The sequence below is a fragment of the Panthera leo genome, chromosome A3 (assembly GCF_018350215.1).
Source record: "Panthera leo isolate Ple1 chromosome A3, P.leo_Ple1_pat1.1, whole genome shotgun sequence".
In the NCBI taxonomy this organism is placed as follows: Eukaryota; Metazoa; Chordata; class Mammalia; order Carnivora; family Felidae; genus Panthera; species Panthera leo.
The window spans coordinates 110,310,911-110,336,608 of NC_056681.1; the positions used below are offsets into that span (position 1 = coordinate 110,310,911).

The following is a 25,698-nucleotide window of genomic DNA, read 5'->3' on the forward strand; positions in this document are numbered from 1 at the left end:
AAATCAATTGTCTATTCTTACTAATGTCTTCGCATTTGAAGCCCTCTGGCTCACTTCTTCACGGAGTACAAGTGGGGCAAAGACGCAGGTGTGTGGTCCATATTCCATACACTGATGCCTAAAATTAAGGCACGGCAGGGGTGGGGGGGATGTGGGGAGCCTGGGTGGCTCTGTCTGTTAAGTGTCCGACTTTGGCTCCAGTCTGATCTCACCGTTAGTGAGTTCGAGCCCCGTATCGGGCTCTGTGCTGACAGCTCAGAGGCTGCAGCCCGCTTCAGATTCTGTGTGTGTGTCTCTCTCTGACCCTCTCCCACCCACACTCTGTGTATGTCTCTCTCAAAAATAAATAAACATTAAAAAAATAAATAAATAAAATTAAGGCACTGGGTCTTCATTGGAACAAATGATTTTTTTCTTCCCCAAAGGGTCAACAGAGTTGTCTCATTACACTGCACATTGAGCTTCTGTTTGAGTGGATACCGGTGGTTTTTCATATTTAACTAGCAAAACACATGAAAAAGGAAACTTTCGATATAGAACACCTAAGACTCATATGAGGACAAGACAATCTGGTTCTCTACAGGGGTGTGGAGCTGCCTGTCTCTCTGATAACTTAGTTACTGAGGGGCCTAGAAGCTCAGAGCTAATAGGGACTCCCCTGCCATGGCAGGCGAAGCCGCCACCCCTCCCCCTGCCCCCGCCCCCCACCTCAGGCTGTGCCTGTCCTGCTGGAGAAAGACAGGTCTCCGGTTCCTGACTCCTGACTGCATCCACGGCATAGGTGGGTCCATCCACAGGGAGGGATGGGATGGACCGGACGAGAAGGTATCCTGACTCTGAAATCTGACAGGACACACATTCCAACATTAAATGAAATCAGATGCAAGAATCGGGAGACTTCATTTCTCCGTGGCCTTCTGACACTCTATTTTACTTCGGGTAAGAGAGTTAGTATTTCTGCGTCTATTTTTCAAATGAAAAACTGCCTGAGTGCATTTTCCCCTAACTTAAAGTGGCCTGTACTGAGAAAGAAATAATAAATATAAAACTACATTGAGCTCTTTGGATGAAAGGCACTAGATGCGCTATTATGGTAATAATTACCGTTATTGACAGCCATAATTCAGACGCCCATGAGTTATATAATCTGGTCTGTTCTTCTAGCAACTTCTCTTGATTACCAGCATTATGATTTTAAATGTTTTGGATGTGTGGTCACTCTAAATATCTCCATTTGGCAAGAATACCACATAGCCATTAATTTAGAAAAGGGCAATAGCCACAGACTTCACTAATCCTCTCCCTCTCAAATAGTCCTTTATAAATAATACGCTTTAATGGAATGAAGTTAACATCAATCCCCTCCAATTAACTAAAGCACTCAGCCTCAATACACTATCCATAAAATGGAGAGCTGGACTTTAAAGGACATCAGGTCTGCAAACATTTTAAAAAAAAATACAGTTCAAAGACCAATGTAATTGAGTAAACCATTAAAAAAGGAGGACAGTAGTTTTAGGGCTTTTGCTTTTTCTCTGGTCTCTGGCTAATCATTGCTAACACCTGGCTGATTTTGTGGCTGTTGTTGACAAAAGGCACAGAGAGCTGAAAAGTGCTCTGGGGGGTCATCCCCGGCAAGACCCCCACACTCAAAGATGCGATGAGGCCCTGCAAGGCAGAAGTCATTTTGCTGAGGGAGCGCACAAGATGGCAGCCAGCGTTTACCTGAACATGACGGGCAGCACTGTCCCGGATGAATGGTGGGGTTGCCACAGGCAGGCACCGGGCAGGTGATCAGAGCACACATTTCCCGTCCATTGTGACAGTAGCATTCCCGGCACCCGTCATGCCAGCTTTCCTCATTTTTATGATGATGGCCATCCATGGACAGACATGTGCCTGACAGGACAGGTGGCCCGGCTGAAGCAGGGACCTCTGGACAGACAGAAGGCAGCCTGGTCAAGCAGCAGCTACGGCACAGGAGAAACAGCCTGCAGTGTCCTCCCAGGTAATGCTACCCAGCCACCAAAAGTCACGTGTACAAAGGACAGCTCACAACACGGGAAAGGCTCACGAAAAGAATGTAAATCAATATGCTCTCAATTTGGAAAAAAAAGAAAAATAGGAAAAAAACTGGCAAATATGTTTCTCTGTTGGCGGGATTACAATTATTTTTACTCCTTTTATTCCTACTTGCTCATGTTTTATGCAGTAAACGAGCACTGATTTCACAGAAAATGGTATATTATGTTCCATACATGCCGAATAGTCTCTCTAGAAGTCACCCAATGGGGAAATCCTGGGCCTCTTGAAACTAACAGATTTTTGTTCAATGGAACAACTGAAGCAGTGACTAGATTTCTGTTTACTCTGATCCCTTAAGAACACTGTTAGGGTGGTAACTAACTTTGAAAAAAAACACACAACAAACTTAGGGATCTTTTACTGCTGAGTATGTGGATCACGCAGACAACTAAAACATACTGGAGTGGGTGCTGGGCTATGGGCAAAGGTGGCGGTCAGTGTGCATGCTCACGTGGCTTCAGGGACATCCCAGGAATGGGAAGTCTCAGGCAAAAGGTATGCCCAGGCTTCATGCCTATCTAGAGGTGTAGGCTGGCATGTGCTTATTCAGCACGAGTTTAAACTGTCATCGCAAACTGTGTTACCAGAAAATACACAAGCAGGCTGCTTAGCCACACCCACCTGCATGGGCTCTTAAAAGGGCTCTTTGCTGCATCAATTCTATCAAGCCACTGCTGGACAGAGGCAGCCTCTACGGAGGTCAAGACAAAGGTGCTTTAGGCTAACGTTCCTAAGATGAGTGAAACTGAAGAGCTGAGAAGTCACTAATTTGGTGCAATATGCTTGGCTATTAGATGTTTATTTTAAATTCTATTCTGAGCTCTTATTCCAATGAGACATGAGGAAAAGGGATGGTCCCATGGGCAAGTGACATTTGTATCTGAGTAGACCATCATCACTGAAACTGTTTCATTTACATCATGTCCTCCTGTTCTTTGTTTCTGAGTCCTGTCTGCTCTGGGGGTGGGGGGAGGGGTGGGGGGGAAGGAGGGTCATGCGATCGCACTTACCTCTGCACTTGCAGATAAGACAGCCATGACTGTCCTGCTGGAAACCCAAGGGGCAGATTTTACTGCATGGGAGCTCTGGGCATTTCTTACAGCGACAGATGTCACAGCCGTGCTTATTCTTCCTGGGTAATTAAAATTTTGTCAGAGGTCAGAAAATCCAAAAGTCTCAAATGATGCCCAAATGCTCCGATCAAGGGTCACTGAAGTGATACTGCTATGAAGCAGAATGACTTGACTTACGCTCTCAAAAACTCATGGAGTGATGTGTAATTGGCTCTCTGTGGCCGTGACCGCCACCCACCCATGGCCAAGGTTTAGAATTGCCCAAGTACTAATGTGCTTCTGGGATGTGACCGTCAGAACCCCAATGACATGACTGTTGTTTTAATTAGGAAAAGGAGTACCATGATATAAAAAAGACGGATGTATAATGCCATGAACAGGATGGTGAAGGATATATATTGTTGGGCACTGCTAGAGGCCGGCACTGGGGCAAGAGTCCTTCGTTTGTCAGAGTAGGCCTTTCTCACGGACCAATCTCTGAGAGATCTCAGACACCAGTAAAAATAGTAATGAGCGCTTCACTGAACTTAGGGAAGTCAGAAGGAGAACGTTAAGGCTCCACAGACCTGCGGATGCTACAGCCAAGAGTGAGAAAGAATCAAAGCTTTGAGAAAGCCTGCCATCAGTGTCCGCTCATTGTTTCACTCATTAGAAAATAATACCGACTCAACAGTGCTCCGTACATGGGGTAGGACGGAAGCATGCAAGGTAAAGGAAAAAGACTGCATCAATGATCTTTTTCCTTTAATAAACTAGAGTGCCTGAATTCTGTGATCAGAAAGATGATGTGAAATAAATAAATATGTGTTTATGAAATACATCACAGCAGTTTAAGTGGAGGTTTTTTGAAAAGAAAAATTCTTAACAACCATTCCTTATTTTCTCTGAAAGGAGAATGTCACTGTCTATTACAGAGGAGCTCACTTTGTGTCCAACCAGCCACAGAAGTGAGTCTTCTCCTAGGCTCCACATCTCCTCTGCAGGCTCTGCCCTACTTGACTTAATGCGCCTCAGACAAGGAGGAGTTACTCTGTTTACCCTCAGGTTTCATCCCCATTAGCCCTAAGTGGCAACAGTGGTGTCCAACTAAAAACAGAAAAAAGAGAAAAAAAATTCCTGTCTTCATCTTGGATAAATCAAGGAACTCCAAAAGAAGACAGCTCCATGGGAAAGCCTCGGTATACCACTGCCCACATGACAGTTAAATTACAATCTGCTAAGTGAAATGAGAACCTAACACTAGGATCTTATTTATGCCACCATAACGAGACCAATGAATTCAATGAATTATTCATACTCATGTCAGACAGCATGTCACTTTTTAAGTTCTATTGAGGCTTTATCTGATTTGTTTGTTCACTCCTTTATGTATTATTATCCGTCCATCTACCCACCCAATCCTTCCGTAAGCCCTGGCTGCACACAGAGAGTAACAATCGACTCAGCAGGTATGTATAAGGGGCACTGATGGCCGCCTTCATCCTAACGGTCCCACATGGTGTCTGGCCAAAGTTCCTCCTTCAGAGGGTGTCCTTGAAACACATGTTCTAGCTGAGGCAGTACTCATTTGTCTCTGCTGGTCCACCTGGTCTGCACTGAATGCTCTCACTGATAGGAACATGAAGTGGACCCCACAATCCTCTAAGAGATTTCTCTTCAAGGTGAAGGCTGGACTTGAATGCAGCCTTGGTTCTGAGCTGTCATAATACTGCAGCAGGTTGGCTGTAGTTACTATTATGATAATAACACTTTATTCAACATTAGCAGTGAAGCTAAGAAATAATTATACTTGTGCTGGTATCACAGTCACATTTTAGGATGAAGAACAATGACGATTTATTTATTTGGGGACTTCCTAAGAATAGTGAGCACTCCTAATTTAACTATCTGATTAAAATTAGATTTAAAATTCTCCTAACCCTGCTAAACCAGAATTTCTAAGAGAAAGAATAAAAATGGTAACTAAAATGTCAGGCAAGAGATGATGGATCTAAGTCCCTTATAATTACTAGCAATACACAAATATACCAAATTGGAAAGGCAGAAAGACAGGGAAGGGAACCAAGGGAAAAAAATGATAAAACAAGATTATGACAGGTAAGTTTTTAGGGAACCAACAAAGCTATAAGGGCAGAAAGAGACACTAATACAGACACTAAACAAATGTGAAGTGTCTTTATCTCCTGGGATAATCTAGATTTCCACGGGGTTTGACTCAACAAAGAATACTTGAAAATACAAATCATGGTTCTTATCTCTAAAGAAATTCATAAAACGTACTGGTCCTTAAAAAGTATGAACTACAGACCAGAACCAAGATAAAATACCGAGGCATGGCCAATAAGCATGCTCCATATTGCCAACGAGCGGCTGTCCACTGAACTTAAAATGCACATTAAATACATTATCACAAAATAGTCACTGGGGCAGTTATGAAAAGTTGTGGCACGTGTAATACTAGGACCTCATGACAATTCCCCACTGGCAGCGTCCAAAGGCCCTTGCTATGAGGCAGTCTCAGAGAAGAGGCCCAAAGGATAGTGGCCAGAAAGGCTCTGGTCCCTCTGCATAAAAAAGCAAAACTTGAGTGTTTATACCCTCTTTTTACTGTTCTCCGATTCACATAACAAAGCGAGCACAGATATTCTGGACTCGCAGCATCACTGATCCATCCATACACACACACACACACACACACACACACACACACACACACACACACACGAAACAGCTAACAAAATAAGTGTGGACGTTTCATTAAGTTACAGATACTTAAGACTAGATCCTCTGAATTAAATACTTACAGGTATCCAAATGGACAATACTTGTCACAGATGATGGGTCTGCACTTCTTGGGGCGTGGGCGGCACTGACAGATCTCACAGCTGTGGGCATCAGTCAGGAAGCCGAAGGGGCAGTCCAGAGTACACCCTCGCTTGAGCCCCGAGCACCGCTCTTCCCCTGTGAAGAAGCACAGAGGCCGTGAGGTGTTGCGGGACACACGGACACTTCTATACCTTCCCTAATCTTCCAGTCTCGCTCCACAGATGTAAATGTCTCACGTCTCCCGCAGCATGAGGAAGTGGTTAAAGGTTACAGACCTGCTATTTCATGGTTCTCCCAACAGAACTCCGTGCAATACACAAAATGAAGCCCAACTTTGAACAATAGATTTCTGAAGCGCATTCTGATCTGGTGCTGAAGGGCAGGCTGGTAACTACAGCCTGAGGTGCAGGTGAAATGGAGTGTGATTTTTTTCACGAAATTTGTTCTTATATTATGAATTACCTCAAACTACTGTTTACCGTGTATTGTTAAAAGGTGAGAAGTAGAAACTTACACCCCAAATTTCATTATATATTTTTCTCCTAATAAATGCTCAAAATAACACATGTTCTTAAATGTTCATAGAGTGTTTTCTTGACGCATAGAACGTTAAGAAATGTTTTCTCTTATGAGTTTTAGATATTATCCCATGATACTGCATATTACATGTAGCCTAAAGGATTTTGTACCCTTTCTTTAAAAAAAAGCCAGTCTTAACCACATGATATAAAGTGAAACAGTCAGTGTTTCATTTAGATATTTTTTCCCTACCATTGACAAATATCCAGGTATTAGGATAAGCTTAATTGGACACTAAAAAGTGTATGTGGCAAAAATGTCTACATTAATGTTTATCCACTATTTGAAATGTTCAAACTCTCCTCTGTTAGCAGAATTTGGAGTGATGTTTAACTGTCCCCAGTTAATTATAAGATTATTTTGGAATTAAAACAAAGGAGGGTAAGATACTATGGAGATTGGCAAAAGAAGCTAGTGGAGATACTAGCTTTGTAGAAGTCTTCTAAAAAGATTTCAAAAGGTGTGAGATAGGACTTCATATAGGGAATGAAAATGTTCCAGTAAGAAAAGCATGCCTAGGGGAACACTAAGACAACCTGACGCCTCTTTGTATTGAATGCAGTCTGAAAGTCAACCAAATTTAAAGAGGCTGAGACAGTGATGGCAAAAGTACAGCAACTTTGGGGGCGCCTGGGTGGTGCAGTCAGCTGAGCGTCCAACTCTTGATTTCAGCTCAGGTCATGATCTCGCGGTACGTGAGTTTGAGCCCCGTGTGGGGCTCTGCACTGACAGTGTGGAGCCTGCTTGGGATTCTCTATCTTTCTCTCTCTCTCTCTCTCTGTCCCTCCCCCCCCCCCCCCCGATAAATAAATAAACATTCAAAAAAAAAAGTACAGCAATGTTTGATTCCTGCTCTGCATGGACTGGCAAGATGGGAAGCAGAAACTATTTTTGTCGGAATAATAAATGAATCTGTATTTTATATGGACACCTTTTAAGCATAAATATTGTAAATAATGCATAGGTTACTAAGAAAAACAGAACATGTGACCCTCTGCAAACAAATCTTGTAATCTAAAATTAAACCTTGAACTACAATTAATAGGTGAGATGGGTTCATGTTTTACATAAATATTTTAAGATAGAATCTTTTGTGAATCTTAGCTGGCAAAACGCGAATATTTAATTTGCTATCTTTTATGGAGAAAAATGTGATTTATGGTATAATTTTCTACTTTGTCCTGATCATAAACCTTTCATTACACATATTTAATATAACCCCGTGGGTCTGTATCATACTGCGAAGCAACTGATTACTAATTTGCATCCTTAAAAGTGAAATTCTAAATGGCTCATTTAAAAATTTGTAATTATAGGATTTGAAAGGTCATCAGTTTTCATCTGTTTCCATCGTTAAGGGATGATGAAGGAGAGAGAAGACTTCAGAGCCACATTTCTTTCTCTGACAATGAAATAGAAGTTGTGAGCCCATTTTTCTATCACATGAAATTTTAAGTCATGACACCAAGCAGATTATGTTGGTATGAAATAGAGGAACTAAAAACGCTCTGAGAACGTCCCAGAGTCAGCATCCCTGGGGATTCAATTCCTTTGAACTTTGGATTCAGTGCACCTTTGTGCCTTAATATTTTTCTGCTCCTATAAAAAAGTCGTTTTTCCATAGACTTCAATCTAGACTGGTTTTCACTCTTTTTTTTTTTTTATTTTTTTAAAATGTTTGTATTTACTTTTGAGAGAGAGACAGAGTGCAAGCAGGGGAGGGGCAGTGAGAGAGGAGAGTGAAACACAGAATCTGAAGCAGATTCCAGGCTCTGAGCTGTCAGCACAGAGCCCAATGCAGGGCTCAAACCCACGAACTATGAGCTCATGACCCGAGCTGAAGTTGGATGCTTAACCAACTGAGGCATCCGGGCACCCTAGACTGGCTTTCACTCTGAAAGAAAGTTGTTCACCAAGCTGAAACTAACTGATAAAAGCTACATCAGTCTGGAACTACCTCTGCTCTGCAATGGAAGAGCATTTCAAACAAAGGCTGCTATGTTTACACAAACACACAGAGAACTCAGACAGGAGATGGGCTACGCCACCTAGGGCAGGATGCTCTAATGTCGCCCTGGCTTGGAACTGCTCACTGGCCTATTCTAGACTGGACCTGTCTCGCTTCTGTTCCCCTAACAGAAGGAGGCTCTAGGGTGGGGCCCTATTTTCTTACTTCTATAGCCTGGGTGCTACGATGGCGTTTAGAATGGAGTGAATGAATATGAATCGATCGATGTTCTTGCTATTTATCCCTCCACTCTCATCAAGGCTGCCATATTAAGAGAAAAATAAACAGGTCGAAAAAACTTACTCTGCTAGTATTTAAAGTCACCTAAAATACCGGCACCTGGTAACCATCTCAAAATACCATCTTCTATTATTTCTTCTTCTCAGAAAGAATATTAAAGACGGTAAGGTAGCCCTAGATCCATGTATCAATTATGGACTTTTCTTACTAGAAAGGTACCATCAAAGCAAACCTTTACATAAAGAGCAGAACAAAGTACAAATATCTCATTTATAAATGGGTGCGGGGAGGGTTCAGTTTGCTTGAAAAGCTTTAGTACATCACTTGAGGCAACATGAAAGAAAGAATGGCGGCTTTATGTTCATAATTTTTCAGCAATATGACTTTACTATGATCTAAAAATGCTTTTTAATCCATAGGGGAAGATTCCTGAAGAGAAAGTGATAAATGATGGCCAAGTACAGAACCTGTGCATTATGGCTGGTCGATAACAGCCACGTAGGAAACTCTGTTTACTCTGGAGAAAAAGTGCTGTTTGTTCCCAGGGCCGAAACGTGACACCACTGAATCGGTTCTTTATCACGAGTGAAAACCACGTAACTGCATGTAGCGCGCCACATGACCATGACCCTGGGGCTGTGCTGCACTTCTCTGCGGCGGCTCTTCACACTCCTGGATACCGCCAACTCCCACTAACCTACCAGTTAAGGGCACCGTGAAGCCCCTGAGCCTATTAAATAAAGAAATGCAACACGACAAACAGTTGTGCCAATCTTGACTTTGGTCTTTAGTTATTACTTTGGTTCTGAGTTACAATGAAAACATGGAGACTGCTTCCCTGTATTTAATGCTACAACCTTTAGATATTTGATTCGGATATATATTTCGTGAAAAATATGAAGCCTTTTTCTTCTTGCTAATATTCTATGCCTGCATCAGTTTCTGAATAAAAGCATTATTAACTCCTAGAATTACAGAATGTTAAAACTGGAAGAGAAATTAAAAATAATCCAGTGAAAACCACTTGATGTAAAGACGTAGAGAATAGGATGCCAAAAGATGGATGGCATTTAATTCATTTGCTACATATAGTTCATATAGTGAGCTGAAGTGGACTGTGTCTATGTGACAGCAACAGACATTTTTGGTTAAAAAATAATGTTATTAACAGCTTATACCAGTAAGTGTTAGGTTACTAATAGCACATCTAAATGATTTCGGTTTTAACTTCTGTTGCAATAGCACTTACATTTTCTACCATATTTCTTGTCCTTATTCTGAATAGGAGAAGATGAGTCGGGGATCATTTAAATTCTCTGTGTGCCTTTGATGCATGACTTTGTTGAGCAGTGTTATAAGAATGTTATCTGTTACAGGTTAACATAGCAAAGCTGTAGTGTGTTCAAACAACACAGTATTTTGTCCTATACCTTCCATGAACTTTTTGGAAGACTCGTTACCACCGGGTTTTGATTTCAATGGAAAAGTGGTTATGTATATAATATGCTTGGTTATGTTGCACTATCGTTACGGCATATTGGCATATTACTAACATTAGTCGAGGCTAAGGCCCATTTTTATCTTTTCATATCCCTAGTGCTTGGCATATGATGGGCCATCAACAAATGCTAGATGAAAAAAGAATGAATGAACAACAAAGCAATTAACAGGGCAAAATACTGATTTGGCACTGGTCTTATTTTAAGAAATCCTGATGCCAGGGGTCTATATAAACAAGGTCTAATCCCTAACAGAACACTTAGGTATGAATGGTTGGGGCTACTGCATGTGAGACGGGCTTTAGCGGGATGCAAAAATAAATAAATAAAAATAAATAAATAATAATAATGTAAGGGAGAAATGTAAACAAAATCAATACTTATCAAGTAGCTGTAATGAAAAAAAAAACACACTTATGCCATCTTTTACTACAAGGAAGATTCCTTTTTCTAAAACCAGGTGAAAGAGAATGAAAATATTCAACTGCTAAAATGAAAAGGTAGAAGAAAAGCTGTTTGTGTGAGTGTCCTCAGAGGGCAGGAAGAACCAGAGCCAGGTCTGTGTTGGAACAAAGGAGGGGAAGCTGGGGGCTTTCCACTTCAGCTGGCTTGGGCTGACTCAGAAATGGATCTGTTATAAAACAGCTACCATTTTCTGTAAACAGAGTAACAATGCCCATATGCCAGCAAGTAAAGCTACCTTTGCATTCACTGATTGATCCGGTCCTCAAAACAACCCATTAGTTAGGTATTATTATCTGCCTTCTACAGATGAGGACACAGAGCCTCAGCGAAGTAAAGCAACTTGACCTGACCAGCTAGATGCAGGTCAACCTGATGCAAGAGCCTGGGAGGACAGCTGGGCATGTACGGTCACAGGAGTCTGACAACTAAGGGTCTGACAGTTTGGTTTACTGTGACTCACATCTAAAAGGTGTGGCTCCCTAAGGTGTCAGGATTGCTAACGGGAGGGGGGTGAGAACAGAATGTTCACTCTAAGACTAGACTTCTGTATGATATAGACAAACTGACAAATTCTACTTGGTGTCTGATTATGGTCTTAGGTATATGGTGGCAGCAAGTGAGATAGCAGAAGAGTGACCTGGGTCAAGAATCTTGGTGTGACAAAAGGGATACGTGGTCAGAACAGCAAGATCTCAGAAAGGGATCTCAAACAAGAATGATGCCCAAAGGCATCCCCAATTCTGATGGCTCCTGGCTCGTTCACTCAAACACCCTCTGCTGAGTGTCCAGTGTGGTCCTGGGAGATGGGTCAGTTATTTCCCTCCTCTGGTGTGGGCATGTGCCTGGGCTCTTCTATAGGACCAAAGCTTCCTCTTCATCGGACTTACTTTTTTAAGTTAAAGAATTTGACTTGAAATGGTGATATTTCATTAGTGTATTGGTTATAGGTGGTTTCTTCTTAGGGGTGATCTTGCATTTTACTCATGTTCGTGGCATTAACACCTAGAACTGTACCTAGAACCCAGCAGGTGCTCTATCATATGAGGCAAAGGAAGAAAGGAGGGAGAAGGGAAGGAAGAAAGACCAGAGATCCCTGCAAGCAAACAAAATTTGCAAATAATGAACAGCTGATCAAGATTTCTAGGTAAAAAAATTGTTGACACAAAATGGAACACTCTCCTGTACATATTTCTTCCTCCACGTTAATGTGATGGAGGCTCCCAGCACGTAGTATGCACGCATGTCCCTGTTACAAAGCCAGAAGATGACACTAACATGAAGACAGGCAGAAGAGAATTTTCCTAACAGTCTCACTTTGCAAAATGCCAGTGATCCATTTTTAACTTGCTTCAATGACAAATGAAGGAAAATGGTTTCCTTGGGCTTAACTACAAAGGGTTCCTTGTGAAGGGCTGGGGGTCTTATATAAGCATAACCATGTTCCAAACAGCAAAGCCCAGATGAAGGCGGTAGGTGGGGAGATCAGGCACAATGAAATCTGTATTTTTAGACTTCAAAAAGTTCAGAAAAAAATTTAGGTATGCTCCCTTGATCACAAAGGTGTGCAGCTCAAGAGAGCTGAGAAGTATTAAAATATGAACTCTTCACAATACAATACCAATGATCTCGATGTTAGAAAATCTACGTTGGCCAGTGAAGCAAACACATGTGAATGTCAGGGCAGCTCCCTAATGAACTCAGCTTTCCAAAGGGAGGTGATGAAGGCAGGACAGCCCCAATGAGTGGAGGCTTCTAGGACATTTAAAGGTGGTAACAAGCACAATCACAACAACGATTCTGTAAACTGCATTTTAGCACCAATTCCATCAGGCAGGCACAGTGATGGTGACACTGACAACTGAAAAAAACTGAATTACTCAACTGTGATTTTCTGTCTTCCTCATCAGAAGTATTCTTATAGAAGAAGGTGTTGAACAATTAAGGTTAAGAAGACATAAAGCCCAAGATAACTGATAAATCAGAAAGTGAGCATCTATATACGTTAAATAATTCCAAGCCTCTGAGCTCAGGATAATTACACCCAAGGCTCACGGAGAACCTGCTTATTATAGAAGTACGGTCTATGTTTGAGAGATCAGAGAGAATGGAAAGAGATTTCAGAAAACTAAAGGAGGTCACCAAATGTTAATTCCAAAGGGACAGAGGAGGGGTGCCTGGATAGCTCAGTCAGTTGAGCATCCAACCCTTGATTTCGGCTCAGGTCATGATCTCAGTGTCGTGGGATCGAGCCCTAAGTGGGGCTTTGTGCTGAGGGTGGAGCCTGCTTGGGATTCTCTCTCTCTCTCCTTCTGCTCCTCTCCCCTGTTCATGCTCGTTCTCTCTCAAATAAAAAAAAAAATAAATAAAAGGGACAAAGGATTCTAAAACTACAGAAACTAAGCTTGACATTCATGACTGAAAATTCTGTGGAAAGAACTGTTAAACATATGATTTGTGATATTTAGAAAAGAAAGCAATGACCACCGGCAGCCAGCATAGGTTCATGAAGAACAAGCCAGGCTCCATGCACTTCATTTTGTGTTTCAAACAGAATTTCCAGCAAAAGGGTGCTGCAAATATAATGCGTTTTGATTTCAGGTAAGATGCAGACAGACTGTTTCACGAGATGATTGGACATGTTGTTAGCTGAGTAACTTCACTGAAAGAGTGAGGATTAGGGTTCAATGCCCTTCTGCAGGAAGGTCTTGAGTGCTGTGTGGCTCTGTCCTTGGTTCTGTACAATTTATTCCAGTTTGACAGTTTGCGTGAGGACACGTAAGTTATGCTTATCACATTATCAAGATTCAAAAATACTCCAAACAGTTGGAAAATGGTTTAAAACTCTCAGGATAATTTCTTATTTAATTTGGCCCTATATTTGTATCCTTTAAAAAAAATCAAATATTCAAATGTGGAACGCATGGAGAACCACATACCAGCAGCCAATGTAAAGGACACTGAGCGGTGCTAGCTAGCTGTACGTGTAAACTCAGTACTACCCAACAATGTGCAATTCAAAGAGCTAATGCAAACTCAGGCCACACAATAGCACTGCATGGATCAGACCACATTCTAAAGTGTTCTATTTGTTTCTGGGCCACACACATTTACATAAGGAAAATGACATATTATGTCAAAAGATGGAAAGGACCAAGAAAGTTCAAAAACGCGTGTCACGTGCGGAATGGCTGAGAAGACTGAAAAGGCTTATTCCACTAGAAGAATCAGGAAGATTAAAAATCATTTTAAACAAGAAGGGCCATTTTTCCCCCCTCTGGAAGCAATGCAATATACTTACTCCCTAAAGTTTTGGAGATCACGCACGACCTGGAGGCATGACTGGAATCTACATATGAGGGAGCTGGGATCAACAGTGTGAAGCACATTCTAAGAATTATGGCTGCCACACACGGACTGTGACACCCTCTGTGTGGGTGACTGCCTTGTCATTGCATGAGCCCAGCAAAGGTGTTACAGAGAGAGCCAATAGGTGGTCGGAAAGAGGAAAGCCGTACCCCAAAGGCCTAAGGGCTGCACCCATGATGCAGCGGGACATGCAGAGTATCTGAACACAATGAAATGGGGGTGAAAACCAAGAGAAAGGAGAACCTCTTTTTCCCCAAATGACTGTGCATCTGTTGAAGTACAAATTTTTCTTTTCTTCTTTCAGGTTGCTAAGGGAATGACTCAACAGGAATGAAAGAGATATTCAATCACCTAATATGCTTTGACAATATCACACGAGGCTCAGAAAAAGTAAAAAGTGCCGTCTTCGGCCGTCTACTTACTGTTTTTACACTGACAGGTTCGACAACCATTGTGATCAAGTTTGAAACCGTAAACACAGTCCTTCTCCGTCAGCGTGCAGTTTGGTAACTCCCCACATGCAGGTGGATCAATTGTGATGTAGGTTGGTTCTAATAATAATAATGATAATAATAATAATAATAATAATAATAGAAAAAAAATCAATGAAACATATGATTACCTCTTAGATGTTATTCAACCTTTGAAACCACACACTACTGTAGTTGCAAAAAGAAAAATCAATAATTTTCATCAAACCCTAAGCTTTCACACTTTCATAATGTTCATAAGCCCTGAAACAGAAAGATTTTTATTTAGATTTTTGAAAATTCCCAAACTTTTTTTTTTACATTTGAACAATTTATGTATTTTTTGGTACCCTTACATAATACTTCCCCCGTGGTCACCACTACAGAAAGCAGAGGGGAGATGTTAAATCAATTCCATGTAAATTGTCAACTTTTCTTTTATTTCTTCCTGATGTTCTCTGAGCGATCTATAAAAAATCAGGACATAGTTTCCAACGGTCCATCAGCTCTTCATTTTGCAACTCTTCTGAAATCTGGATTTCCTATCATTTATGTGACACTTCTTCAACTATTACAGATGATATGATGGATAACAGGGACTGAGAACTTATCCTCAGGGCCCAGGGCTTATGGGAGTGACAGAGTTAGACACAAGCAGTCAGCAGGAAGAGCGAGCAGCCCTTCTGGGAAGAGGTGCACAGAAGGAACCAAGGCCAAGGGTGAAGCTTTACCTTCCCTGCCATGTTAATAATGAAGAACTGTCCTGGGTCATAAAAGTAATTATACACTTATGTAAAGTGCATAACGGGTCTATACAATGTTTGCAATGAATGTTCTTCATAAACGCCTTCAAGCCTCATCCCACTCCAGGGAGAGGAGCGCTATCGTTTTCCCCACTTTATGGGTGTGGAAATCTAGGATGCTCACATGTCCCAGATGACAGAGTAAGTGATGGGCCCAAGACTCAAACCCAGGCATTCTGGCTCCAAGGTCACAATCTTGGCTTCTGTGCAATACAAGGCCCACTGTAACGGTTCTTGTTTTGCAGTGCGGATAAGGGGCAATTTATATAACGTAAGATTTTGGGAAGGGTGCTGACAAAGGGAACAGGGCCACAGACATAGTTCTGTATCCTCTTTTTAATCAAAAGATACTATGAACTTCTTCAGAGTAAGCGGGTTCTCACAATCTTTGTGAAGAGCTAAGTACGGAATGTCTGTACCTATGTTTCCACAAATGGAAAATATGAGGTGCAGAGAGGGTGACTGGCTTATCTAAGTTTACATAGCAACCCAGTAGCAGGCTGGGAATAGAACAGAGGTTCCTGACCTCCTGTCCAACACTCTATCCATTAGTTCACACTGTCTTCTCAAGTTTCATCTCCAGTTACCATGGAAGAGAGACTAAAATAAGGGTTTTAGCTGCCACTGCTAAGATCAAGAGTTCTAAATTTTTATCCATCTGCTAAAAGAGGCCGATGATTCAGCGCTTCACAGGTAGCGGGCAACTCTGACTTACGCAAGGGATGCTTTGATCGGCATTCTCCCAGTACAAATACGTATGAAGAGGGTATAGCACATTCTCTATTTTTACTGCAACATGGTTTGAAGCACATCTCCCTGAAATTTTTATATAAACTTTCCACTGCCGTAAAACTTCTGGTTTCCTTCCATCACTAAAGTATCCTTTCTCACAGGTAACTGTAAACATCAAAAAGTAGTTCTAAGTTGAGGCAAGTTTTAAGATACAGTGAATTAATTACAGCTGTGCTGCCTTCTTACATTCTTTTAAAATTTACTGTAAACATCTCTGGTTTTCAAAACTATAGAGTTTTTTTTTAATCACTACTGTTATTAGTCACTCCAAATAAGGATTCCATTTCAGCCTTCAGCCACAAGACAGCCAATGTTTTGTCAACCTCATCCTGACCACAAACCTAAGACAGAACAGAGGACCTGTATCACCTTTAAGTAACCATGCTGTCGATTATCCCCCAGAAAAAGGGGTTAGGTCTATGTTCTAGGGTGATGAGAGCAAAAATCAGGGCTGGATTCTGAACTCTCTGTCCAATGCTTTAGGGAATGGCTGATGGGTACGAAACGTTTTGAGCGTGTCTACACGGGCCAAACAAAAGCTTGTATTCTTTACTGACACTTAAGTTTGTGAAAAACTTTTGCTTTAGAGAACGTATTATGGAAAAGCATATATTCGGGAAGATTACACTGAGGCTGGAAATGCATCATGGAATTTTACTTTCAGTGAATTTTAGGGATTTATTAAGAGAATTAATAGTGAGGTACATGCTCTTTTTGATACTTATCATGATTAATGGATGAGATCAGAATTGTGATCTGTGGCTAGAAAGGAAAAGGAAAAAGTAACAGAGTTGTTGGGGATCAGAACAGCAACACTGACCTGAACAGTCCCACACCTTATCCAAATAGCTTCATCAGCTAGGGTGTGTGTGTGTGTGTGTGTGTGTGTGTGTGTGTGTGTGTGTGTGTGTAGTCATGGATGTACATCAAGCACAAATTTCTCCAGGAGAGGAAATACAACATTTTCCCTACATGTTTCCCTACAACATTCAGGATAATAGCTTTTGCTCAGTTTAATAAGTTAAAAGAAAATGCATAGAAGGGCTGTTTAGTAGGTGCTGGTCCTGAAATGCTGCATTGTAAATATTTTAGATAAAACAAGTCCTACTGGATGTCTTCCAGGACTCAGATAATATGGTAGAATGCAAGAAGCAAAAAATTTTCTGCCTTTAACATTGTATTTCCCCTTCATTTATGATGCATTAGGTGGAAGAAATTGGGAAGTATATACATTTCAAATTATGTCTCCCTCAATATTTAATATTAAAACACAGAAAAACTCAACAAAACCATTTACTCATGAAAATTGTCAATTTACTTGAGAGCTATTCAATTTCCACTCAATAGGCTAGGCTGAATACAACAACACTCACTGTGATATATTCAATACAGACAGAAATCTAACTGTTTTTAGAAAGCATTTTAACATTTGTCATCTCGTTTCAGGACATTTAACAAGTAAGCAGTGTTTTCCTGTTCAAGTACAAACTGGAACAAATTTTAAAAGCCTATTGAGGGTGGCGATGCACGATTCTGGGGGGTACTTACTGCTGGTGTCCTAGGTCACTGGAGGAAATGGTGATCTGTAAGAGACACATGCGTAGACAACTAGCTGTCTAACATTTCATCTGAAGTCATGCATTACCGTTCTATTACCTTCCATCATTCTCTCAACATTTTAGTGCCTAGTGTCCTACCCTGTGGGCCCTCTCTATACTAGAGTTCTGTAAGAACAATGTCACAACAGGAATATGCAACTACAAGTTAACTAGCAAAAAGTCTGCTATCACCATAAACGGATCTGAGAGTTTTCTCTCAGTCAGTCCAATACGCTCACATGTAATCTCTGAAGTGGTCCTATTACTAACACCAGAGCAGTGTTTTGAGAAAGAAAGACTACTGCAATTCAATTTCTTATTCCAAATAATGAACCCAAAGTGAGACCCATGGGATACCATCCTGAATTAGAGCGTTTAAAATCAACGTTACATTTACAGTCCTTACAGGGCAAGATTGTTTGCAAAGTTCCTATCCAAGGAAGTTCTTGGTGTGGGAAGAGGGACTTTTAAAGAATCTAGAACTGTGGTATCATAGCATGATTGTTTCTAATCCATATACATCAAGAAGCTCGAGGAGGTGTTAGTGAAGTTTGGGAAATGTGCATGCGGCTTGTTAGAGCATCTTTAACTATGTGTATCAGGAACTGCTATTATCTCCCAGTTTCTCTGTGCAACAGTGTTCTCAATATGGAGGATATCCTGATGAAGTCTTGGCCCCAAGACCAGAAGATTCTCATGTAAATCCTGCGTGTCTATGCTCTTATATGACATGGGATACGGTATTGAAGTGATAGTCCAGAACGTACGTGCCTTTCTAGAAGGATGATGGAGATGCTGTACCCTCGGCAGGTTTGGGGATTATCTGTTGAACAGTCTTGCTAAGACTTTTGGAGACACTGATGCATCATGGTAAATGATGCCTGTCATGTGGAGCAAAGAAAACTGTCCCCCTTCAAACCCATTGGGCGGAGATGTGTTAGTGGGCCCCTTTCACAGGAGAGCAATGGTCTTGGGTCTCCTCACTGAGGAGAATGAGAAAACACTTGCACAAACGTGGGTATCTGGCAAAGGGAAGTTCAGTGAAGTACTGCTTACAGGATCAGCCTGAAATTCCATCTCATCTTGTATTGAATCAGCTGAGGAATTAAAGAAATACCTTAATGTCCTCCAAAGGAAGAAGGCTTGAAACAGCAGGAATTCATTGTCTTTGGCTACAACTATTTCTAAAGGGAACCCTGGAACAGCTTCTTTGTGGAGAAGAATTCTAGAAATATTTTCTGAGCCTAGAAGCAATAAAGAACAAAAATGGGTGTTTGTTACATCTACATCCAGTTTGCTTGCTGTTTCCGACCCCGCATCTGAGTGGGGGTCGCTGCTCTCCTCAGCCTGTTTTCCTCAATGATTTTCAGAGTACCTCACACTGTCCAGAAGAGCTATTTTTACAAGAACCCTTGGGGTTGTGTCAGGAGTCCAGATGTTCAGTCACCAATTCTTATCCTAAGTCTTAGAGAACAAAATGCTGGAAGGAAACCTATAATATGCAGTAACATAAACACATACTGCTTTTTAATTTTACATTTATTTAAAATTTAGGAATAGCTATTTTTCGTATCTCAGGAAGCCCAACAAAGTCCTTTACTAGTAAAAATATTTCCAGGAAAACATTCGTATTTTTGAGATTCCAAGAGCCTCACAAACTAGGTTTCTGAAGAACACCACCAATATTTTACATCGATGTTCAAGTATTTCTTAGGAGCAATTTTATCTACTCAGTGGACATGGTAAGGCACTGTGGTCACAGTTAATTCGATCAAGAGTACAAAGTTAAAATAAAATCATTATTTTAACTCCAAGGCCACAGTACTAGACTGTAAAATAATTATATTTGATTATTCAGGAGATACAAATGTGTTAAGCAAATCTAAACTCTCTACTTTTTTGCTTTTTGTTATTTTATTTTACAGAAAATTCTCCACAAAGAAAAGGAAGAAGATGAAACCAATGTAACCTTGTAAGATGTTGATATAAAGTTTTAATATCAGTCCTTTCGTCCTGTCAGATAGTTTAACATATTCGGGACAACAACAACAAAAGAATATATTTTGGCCTTCCATTATTTTAAAACGTGTAATAATCATGTGAATTTGCTCCTGAAATAATTTATATAATCGCTAGTTTGTTCTGTTTCGAGCAGCTATAGGTTAAATGAAAATGTTAATAGATGCTTTTAACTTGGTGTCTAATCTGTATTACTCCACTGAACTTCTGGTTTTGAAATAATGCATACAAGGCTCTTCTCATTACCTTGATTACTACGAGCTGTTTATCTCCTGCAAATAATACTAATTATCTCCATTGAGAAAGGTGTGAAGCACTCTTTCTGATTAGCAACCCTGGGAAGGCTGACAGCCAATTAGTAGCTCTTGAGTCTGGGCGGGTGACCGGAGAAGGACACTTGTGGAAGACAAGCAGAGCCATCCCTTCTGGGTCTGTTGGAAGCACCGCCTTGGACACGGGGTCATTAGCTCTAGCTGCAGATTTCAATCTTCTCTAGGAGTCCTGCCCCGCCCTGCTGCGGTCCGGGTGCGAGGCAGGTCTGGGGGCGCCTGGCTGCAGGCAGCAGCTGTCTGCCAGCACCCTTGATTGCTGCGAACACATGAATGCATATATGTGGGTGTGCGCACATGCTAAGAAAAGTCTTTCTGGAAAAACGTCAATACGGGCAAATTTCTAGAAAAAGTAGGTTTTTTTTTTTTTAAGGTAGATTCATTTTAACATTTCTTTTGTAAGCTAAAATTTTCAAGTAGAAGTAACAAAACAAATGAGGTTTATTCCTGTCTCTTATTTACCTTTCCTTTTGGACTTTAATAATGGCTTACATAATGTTACATGGCTCTTGTCTATGAATTCACAAGCCTGCTTATTCGGTTGTGAGGCAAAGATGAACAATTAAGTTATCTTTGCAGACCTACTTCAGGTATTCTCTTCCTTAAGATTTTTTTCAAATTAATTTAATTATTTACTTATTTGGGGCTGGACTTGGTTAAGCCATGTGAATATCTAATGAATGTGGGAAAATTCCAAAGCTTCGCTCACTTTCTAAGGCTAAATATGTCAGGTCTCCTATAGCCTACCAGTTGCTGTTGGCCTGGCCAGGGCCATAAAACTGGAGATAAAGTTGGACAAGACAGAACCAAAGGAGATAGCTTATCTGTTTTGCTGTGTCTTCATATGTCATTCTGTTAACCACAGTCGCTTTTCAAAGGTGACCACAGTCAGAATACCAGTCCAATAAATCACCAAATTGTCAACATAATTACTGCCTGGGAAGAGAAGTACAGTAAAGATGAAATTTTCCCAAATGAAGCTGCAGGGGAAACTATTAATGTAGACAAGAAGAAGAAAAAGACTGAGGATACAAAAATTCCCTCATCTGGAAGGTGGGGATTTCCATGGGGTATGAATGTGTATTTAGGAAAATCTCATTAAGTCATGGAAAAAAATCTACAACTGGAGTTTTCAAATTCTTTCAGCCACTACATACTTAGTGATCCTTTTTTCTTTTGTATATATTTCTCATAACAACACCTACATCCTTGTAATTTCTAAAGTACTTATCACAAAGCAGTTTCTTTATTTTAAAATGAATGGTGTGAAAATGTTCCCAAGATTCATATTATTTTAAGGTCAGATAGAGAAGGGACCATATATTTACTTTAGACCTATTTATTAACTTTGTATGCTTTTTCTCAGTGTCTCAGCACTGAGAACAGAGCCAGGAGCTGTTGGAGATATTTTTCTTCCTTTATCAATCTCATGTTTAATAGGAAAAGACAGTAGTATGATTCTGAGGTTATTATTAAAAGACCACAAAAGACAAATCAAAAAAAAAATTTAAACAGAGCGGGCTATCTTTTTCCAGGAATTCAACTAGAGAGAGCTTGTAAAATGATTGGATTCCAAGAATAATTTGGATCTTTTATACTAGTCTTATATTTTATTATTATATTACTTTTATTGTTCATTTTCCTAGAGAACGTATCTTGGTAATCTTTAACCAGAAATAACATGTGACATTTGTAAATACACTTGTATATGTGTGTGTATACACACATTTTAAGAGCTATATTGAACTTGGGTGTGTCAGGCGGTCAGAATTTTGGTATCTTAACCCAACCCTCTGGGAAATGGCCAAGGACTAAAGAGGAAAGGTCCCTGCATTAGGAGCAACGGTTTATTCATGGCTTATAACCTTAGCACCAAGCACAGAACTTGGCCTACAGTCGTGCTAAATGAATGAATAAAAAGAAAAAAAGACATCTGGGCACTGAAAGTCAGAGCACATTTTTTGAGGAAGAAGGGCTCCCACTCAAGATTGTCCTTAACAAGCTGAATCTCTAATTTCCTCCTACCTTTTGGAGGACTGGACAGTAAGTTCCTTAGGATCCTCATGGCTGTGCTGGTCCCTTACACAGGTACTCAATAAATGAGCTTCTCTCAAGGAGCAAGCTAGACCAGAATGCTGCTGTGAACCAGACACTCTAATAATAGTGAAACCAGAGTGAAAATCCCCAAACCCAAGCAGTCTGAGAAACCCAGTGATGATACTCCATTGCCTAAAATAGGTTAAATTATGACCTGTACCTTTGGCTTGAGAAGGCACACAGGTATACAAAGCATTGAAGGTCTGCCTTCAAAATTCTTAACATAAAATCTGACACCCCAAATTTCGCTTTGCTGGAGAATTCACGTCTGTGACTACCTCAATTCACTGATGGTGCCAAATGAATGAAGTGCTACTAAAATAGTCCTGAAAAGAGCTGGGCACGCACTCAATTCAGCAACACAACTAGCAGGGGACGAAGGGCTCAGCAAGAGTCAGAGGGAGAAAAGAGACAAGTCCAAAGCTGAACGCACAAGGGCACTGATGATGTCATCCCAGTGCCTGGCACCTGGAGGGGGCTGAGGAGTCTATTTATTTTACTCCGTGGGGACGTCAGTGCCACTGGTCAGGGCCCAGTGCCCGGACAGGAACGAGGCTGGGCAGGCCTGGGTACAGAGACAGCTGGGGAGTGGCTCGCATGCCCTCTGGGGTCGGGGGAGGGTGCATATCCCTGGGCAGCGGCAACAGGCTTTCCTGGAGGTCATAGAGCAATGTCAAAATTCCTGAACCAGACAGAGGCTCAGGAAAAGAAACAGGGTCAAAGGCCAGGCCACAACAGGTCAGAATCATAGTCATTGGGTCTCAGCACTGAGAACAGAGCCAGGAGCAAGAATGGCTTCTGAGTCTGAGCCATCACGGTCGAGTCCTTTCATATTCACTATCTTACTTTCCTCACCCTCTCCCTTCTCACGATGGGGTCTAAGGAGAAGCAATGCCAAGGACATGGACTTGGAGTCAGGAGATTTAGCATGAGTCCCTATGCTCTTATTACCTTACATGTGATGCTGAACCTCTCTGGGCTTCTATAAAATGGGAATATCCATTAATTATTCTGACCTCACGATATCACTGCGAGGCTCAAATAAGATAACAAAGAGGGGACAACAAACTCTAAGGGATACACGGTTATTACTTGTTGCTATAATTACTGTTGTTAATGACTATCCTGCCTGCTTGGAGCTAGAACTGGTCTCAGATGATGGCTGAGTAAATGCATTATGTGCCCTTTTGCAGGCCTTAAATGTTTGGCTGATAAATGGTGCGACAACTGGTTTGGCATTCTGAACCCTGACCATTGTAACTTAAGCATCATTTTCTATCTCCAGCGATAACATGAAAAGCATCTGGGATGTGGGTCGGTCCATGACATCCTTTCATATGGTCTGGTAAGCTTTGGAGCGTGTTAGTGACTGGCCACTGGCGCCTTTCACGTTTGCTGAGTAGCAGTCTGATATCATTGTTCCGCATTTTCACTGTGTCCATGGTGTCTCGAAGAGAACAGAAATCTCTTCATAATCAGCTTACCCAGTGTGAGTTGAGACAATGGTTCTGTGCGCCTGGCTGACCCCGTTCTTCCTCTCTCATGACGGGGGCCTTGCTGGATCCTTGGGGAGGAGGGCAAATTCATTACACTACAATATGGAGTATCTGCATAGTTTTGCCAGTGGTTTTGCCATTTTTAAGTTGCAAGAGGATACAGAAGACCCATCTCTAAAAGCTGCCTTTGATGAGCAAATCTTCGTTTGATCAATCTCTGTGTGATCTAAGACATATGTCAACAGTAAGAGACAGTTCAACCAGTACTTTCTTAACAATGACACTGGGGGCGTTTCACTCAAATAGTAACATGCTCACTGTCTCTCTTACAGGACTGTAGAGCAGCCCTACTGAATTAATCTGGCCTAAATCTCCATGGAATCTTTCTAAAACTTGGTTCCCAGAAAGCATGAAAGAGTCATGATCTTAAAAAGATCTGAACTTGCTGATCCTTCTCAATCTGCAAGGCCTAGAGCCGCCCCAAACTGTTTATTATCTCTAAGCATGTTTTTCGGTAAAATTTTTAATGGAAGAGAGACTCCCTGAATTGGTTTAGAAAGGGAACTGACATGCAGGGCAAGAGCTTTCCAACTGAGATGAAAAAGAACACCATCTCTTGTCTTCCCACTGATGGCTCCAAACCAATGGCTCCAGGGCCACAGTGCAAGACAGAGGCGCAGGCAAATGGCAGGCACCGCATACCTAAACGCGCATTCAATACACCTAGCCGATCCCAAAGCAGATCCAAAGTGGCCTCAAGTTATATCAAGCATGTATACGTTTTTAAAGTGAGGAATGGAGGGCCAAGGTAAATTTTACGTAGAAAAGAATTTCCTGCAGCCAGGGATGAGGTCAGCACCCAGAGAGCATGCTGCGAGGTCCTGCCTGGTTGAAGAGTCACGTGGCTCACAGACTCGGCTCTCAGTGTGCCCTAGCAGCCAAGGCGAAAAGTCATACCCAGGGACCAAGTACTTGTTGGTGTGAGAAGTTTCGTGGGGATTCTTGGTTGTGTTTCACAGCGGTGATGCAAAATAAGAGCTGGAGCTTTGTACTGACTCTTGTTTTCGACTGGTGACCAGCTAAGTGCTGGGGTCTCTAGTGGTCTGCACGTGCATGAACTGGCTTCCGTTTCAAAAAGACATGATGAATCCAGCTAGGCTCTCAGGCGTGAAGCTAAAATTGTATTGTGTAAATTTTATGTGTAAATAGGTATTCATTCTGCAGCTAGAAACGGTAGGTAAAAATTTGGTCTAACTGCTAATAATTCAACTCAAATTAAAAAAAACAAACTGTGTGACATGACAAGGCATCACCATCCCCCGTTTCTGCCAAATTTCAAAAAAGTACTCCACGTTCACTATGGCTTATCGCCAATGGAATTTAGATCCAACTGACGGTAGGACCCCTGGACCGAAATGTGGCAGTGCTGGGTCCCCTGGTAACAGATTTCCCAGTCTGCACGCTGACGGATATGGGGAGTACCTGGGGGGTGAAATGAGAACATGTGGGTGTGGTCTGGACCCCTGCCCTCTCAGCAGCCACCTCTCCTGGAAGATCCACAAATGGCCAGAGGACATTCTTTAATTTTTTAGTAGACATTTTCACTCCTGCAGGGTTGTTTTTTTTTTTTTTTTCTTTTTACAATAATATTGCAGCATTTTATACACTTGAGTGACATTTTATCTTCAACAATCTGACAGACACAGCACAGCGAATACTTCTAAATAGGGCCTCTAGAACAATTAATTCACCTGGTAACTCACGATCTCTACAGCTAACCCTCATGTATTAAACAATGTGAAATCGTTTTGTTCTTGTAAGATAAACTTGAGACCATACAGTGACACAGTTTAAAATGGCCCAATCACAAGTGGAGTTAGAGAGTTAGCATATTAAATCGTGTAGGAATCACTACCTCTTTTAAAAGAGTTATTTCTATAGGGAAACTATTTT

At 41.3% G+C, this 25,698-nt stretch overlaps 1 protein-coding gene across 2 annotated transcripts in view; it reads right to left on the minus strand.

The window, feature by feature from the left end:
• Nucleotides 1-25,698, minus strand: part of CRIM1 (cysteine rich transmembrane BMP regulator 1) — a 189,012-nt gene that overhangs the window by 35,969 nt on the left and 127,345 nt on the right. Inside the window, exons 8-11 of one of the 2 annotated variants that reach the window (XM_042933263.1) lie at nt 14,564-14,692; nt 5,963-6,119; nt 3,096-3,217; nt 1,726-1,935 (exon numbers count right to left, since the gene is read on the minus strand). In XM_042933263.1, coding sequence (XP_042789197.1) covers nt 1,726-1,935; nt 3,096-3,217; nt 5,963-6,119; nt 14,564-14,692 — 618 coding nt within the window. The remainder of the gene's footprint in view (nt 1-1,725; nt 1,936-3,095; nt 3,218-5,962; nt 6,120-14,563; nt 14,693-25,698) is intronic. The other variant, XM_042933264.1, reaches the window with a different exon arrangement.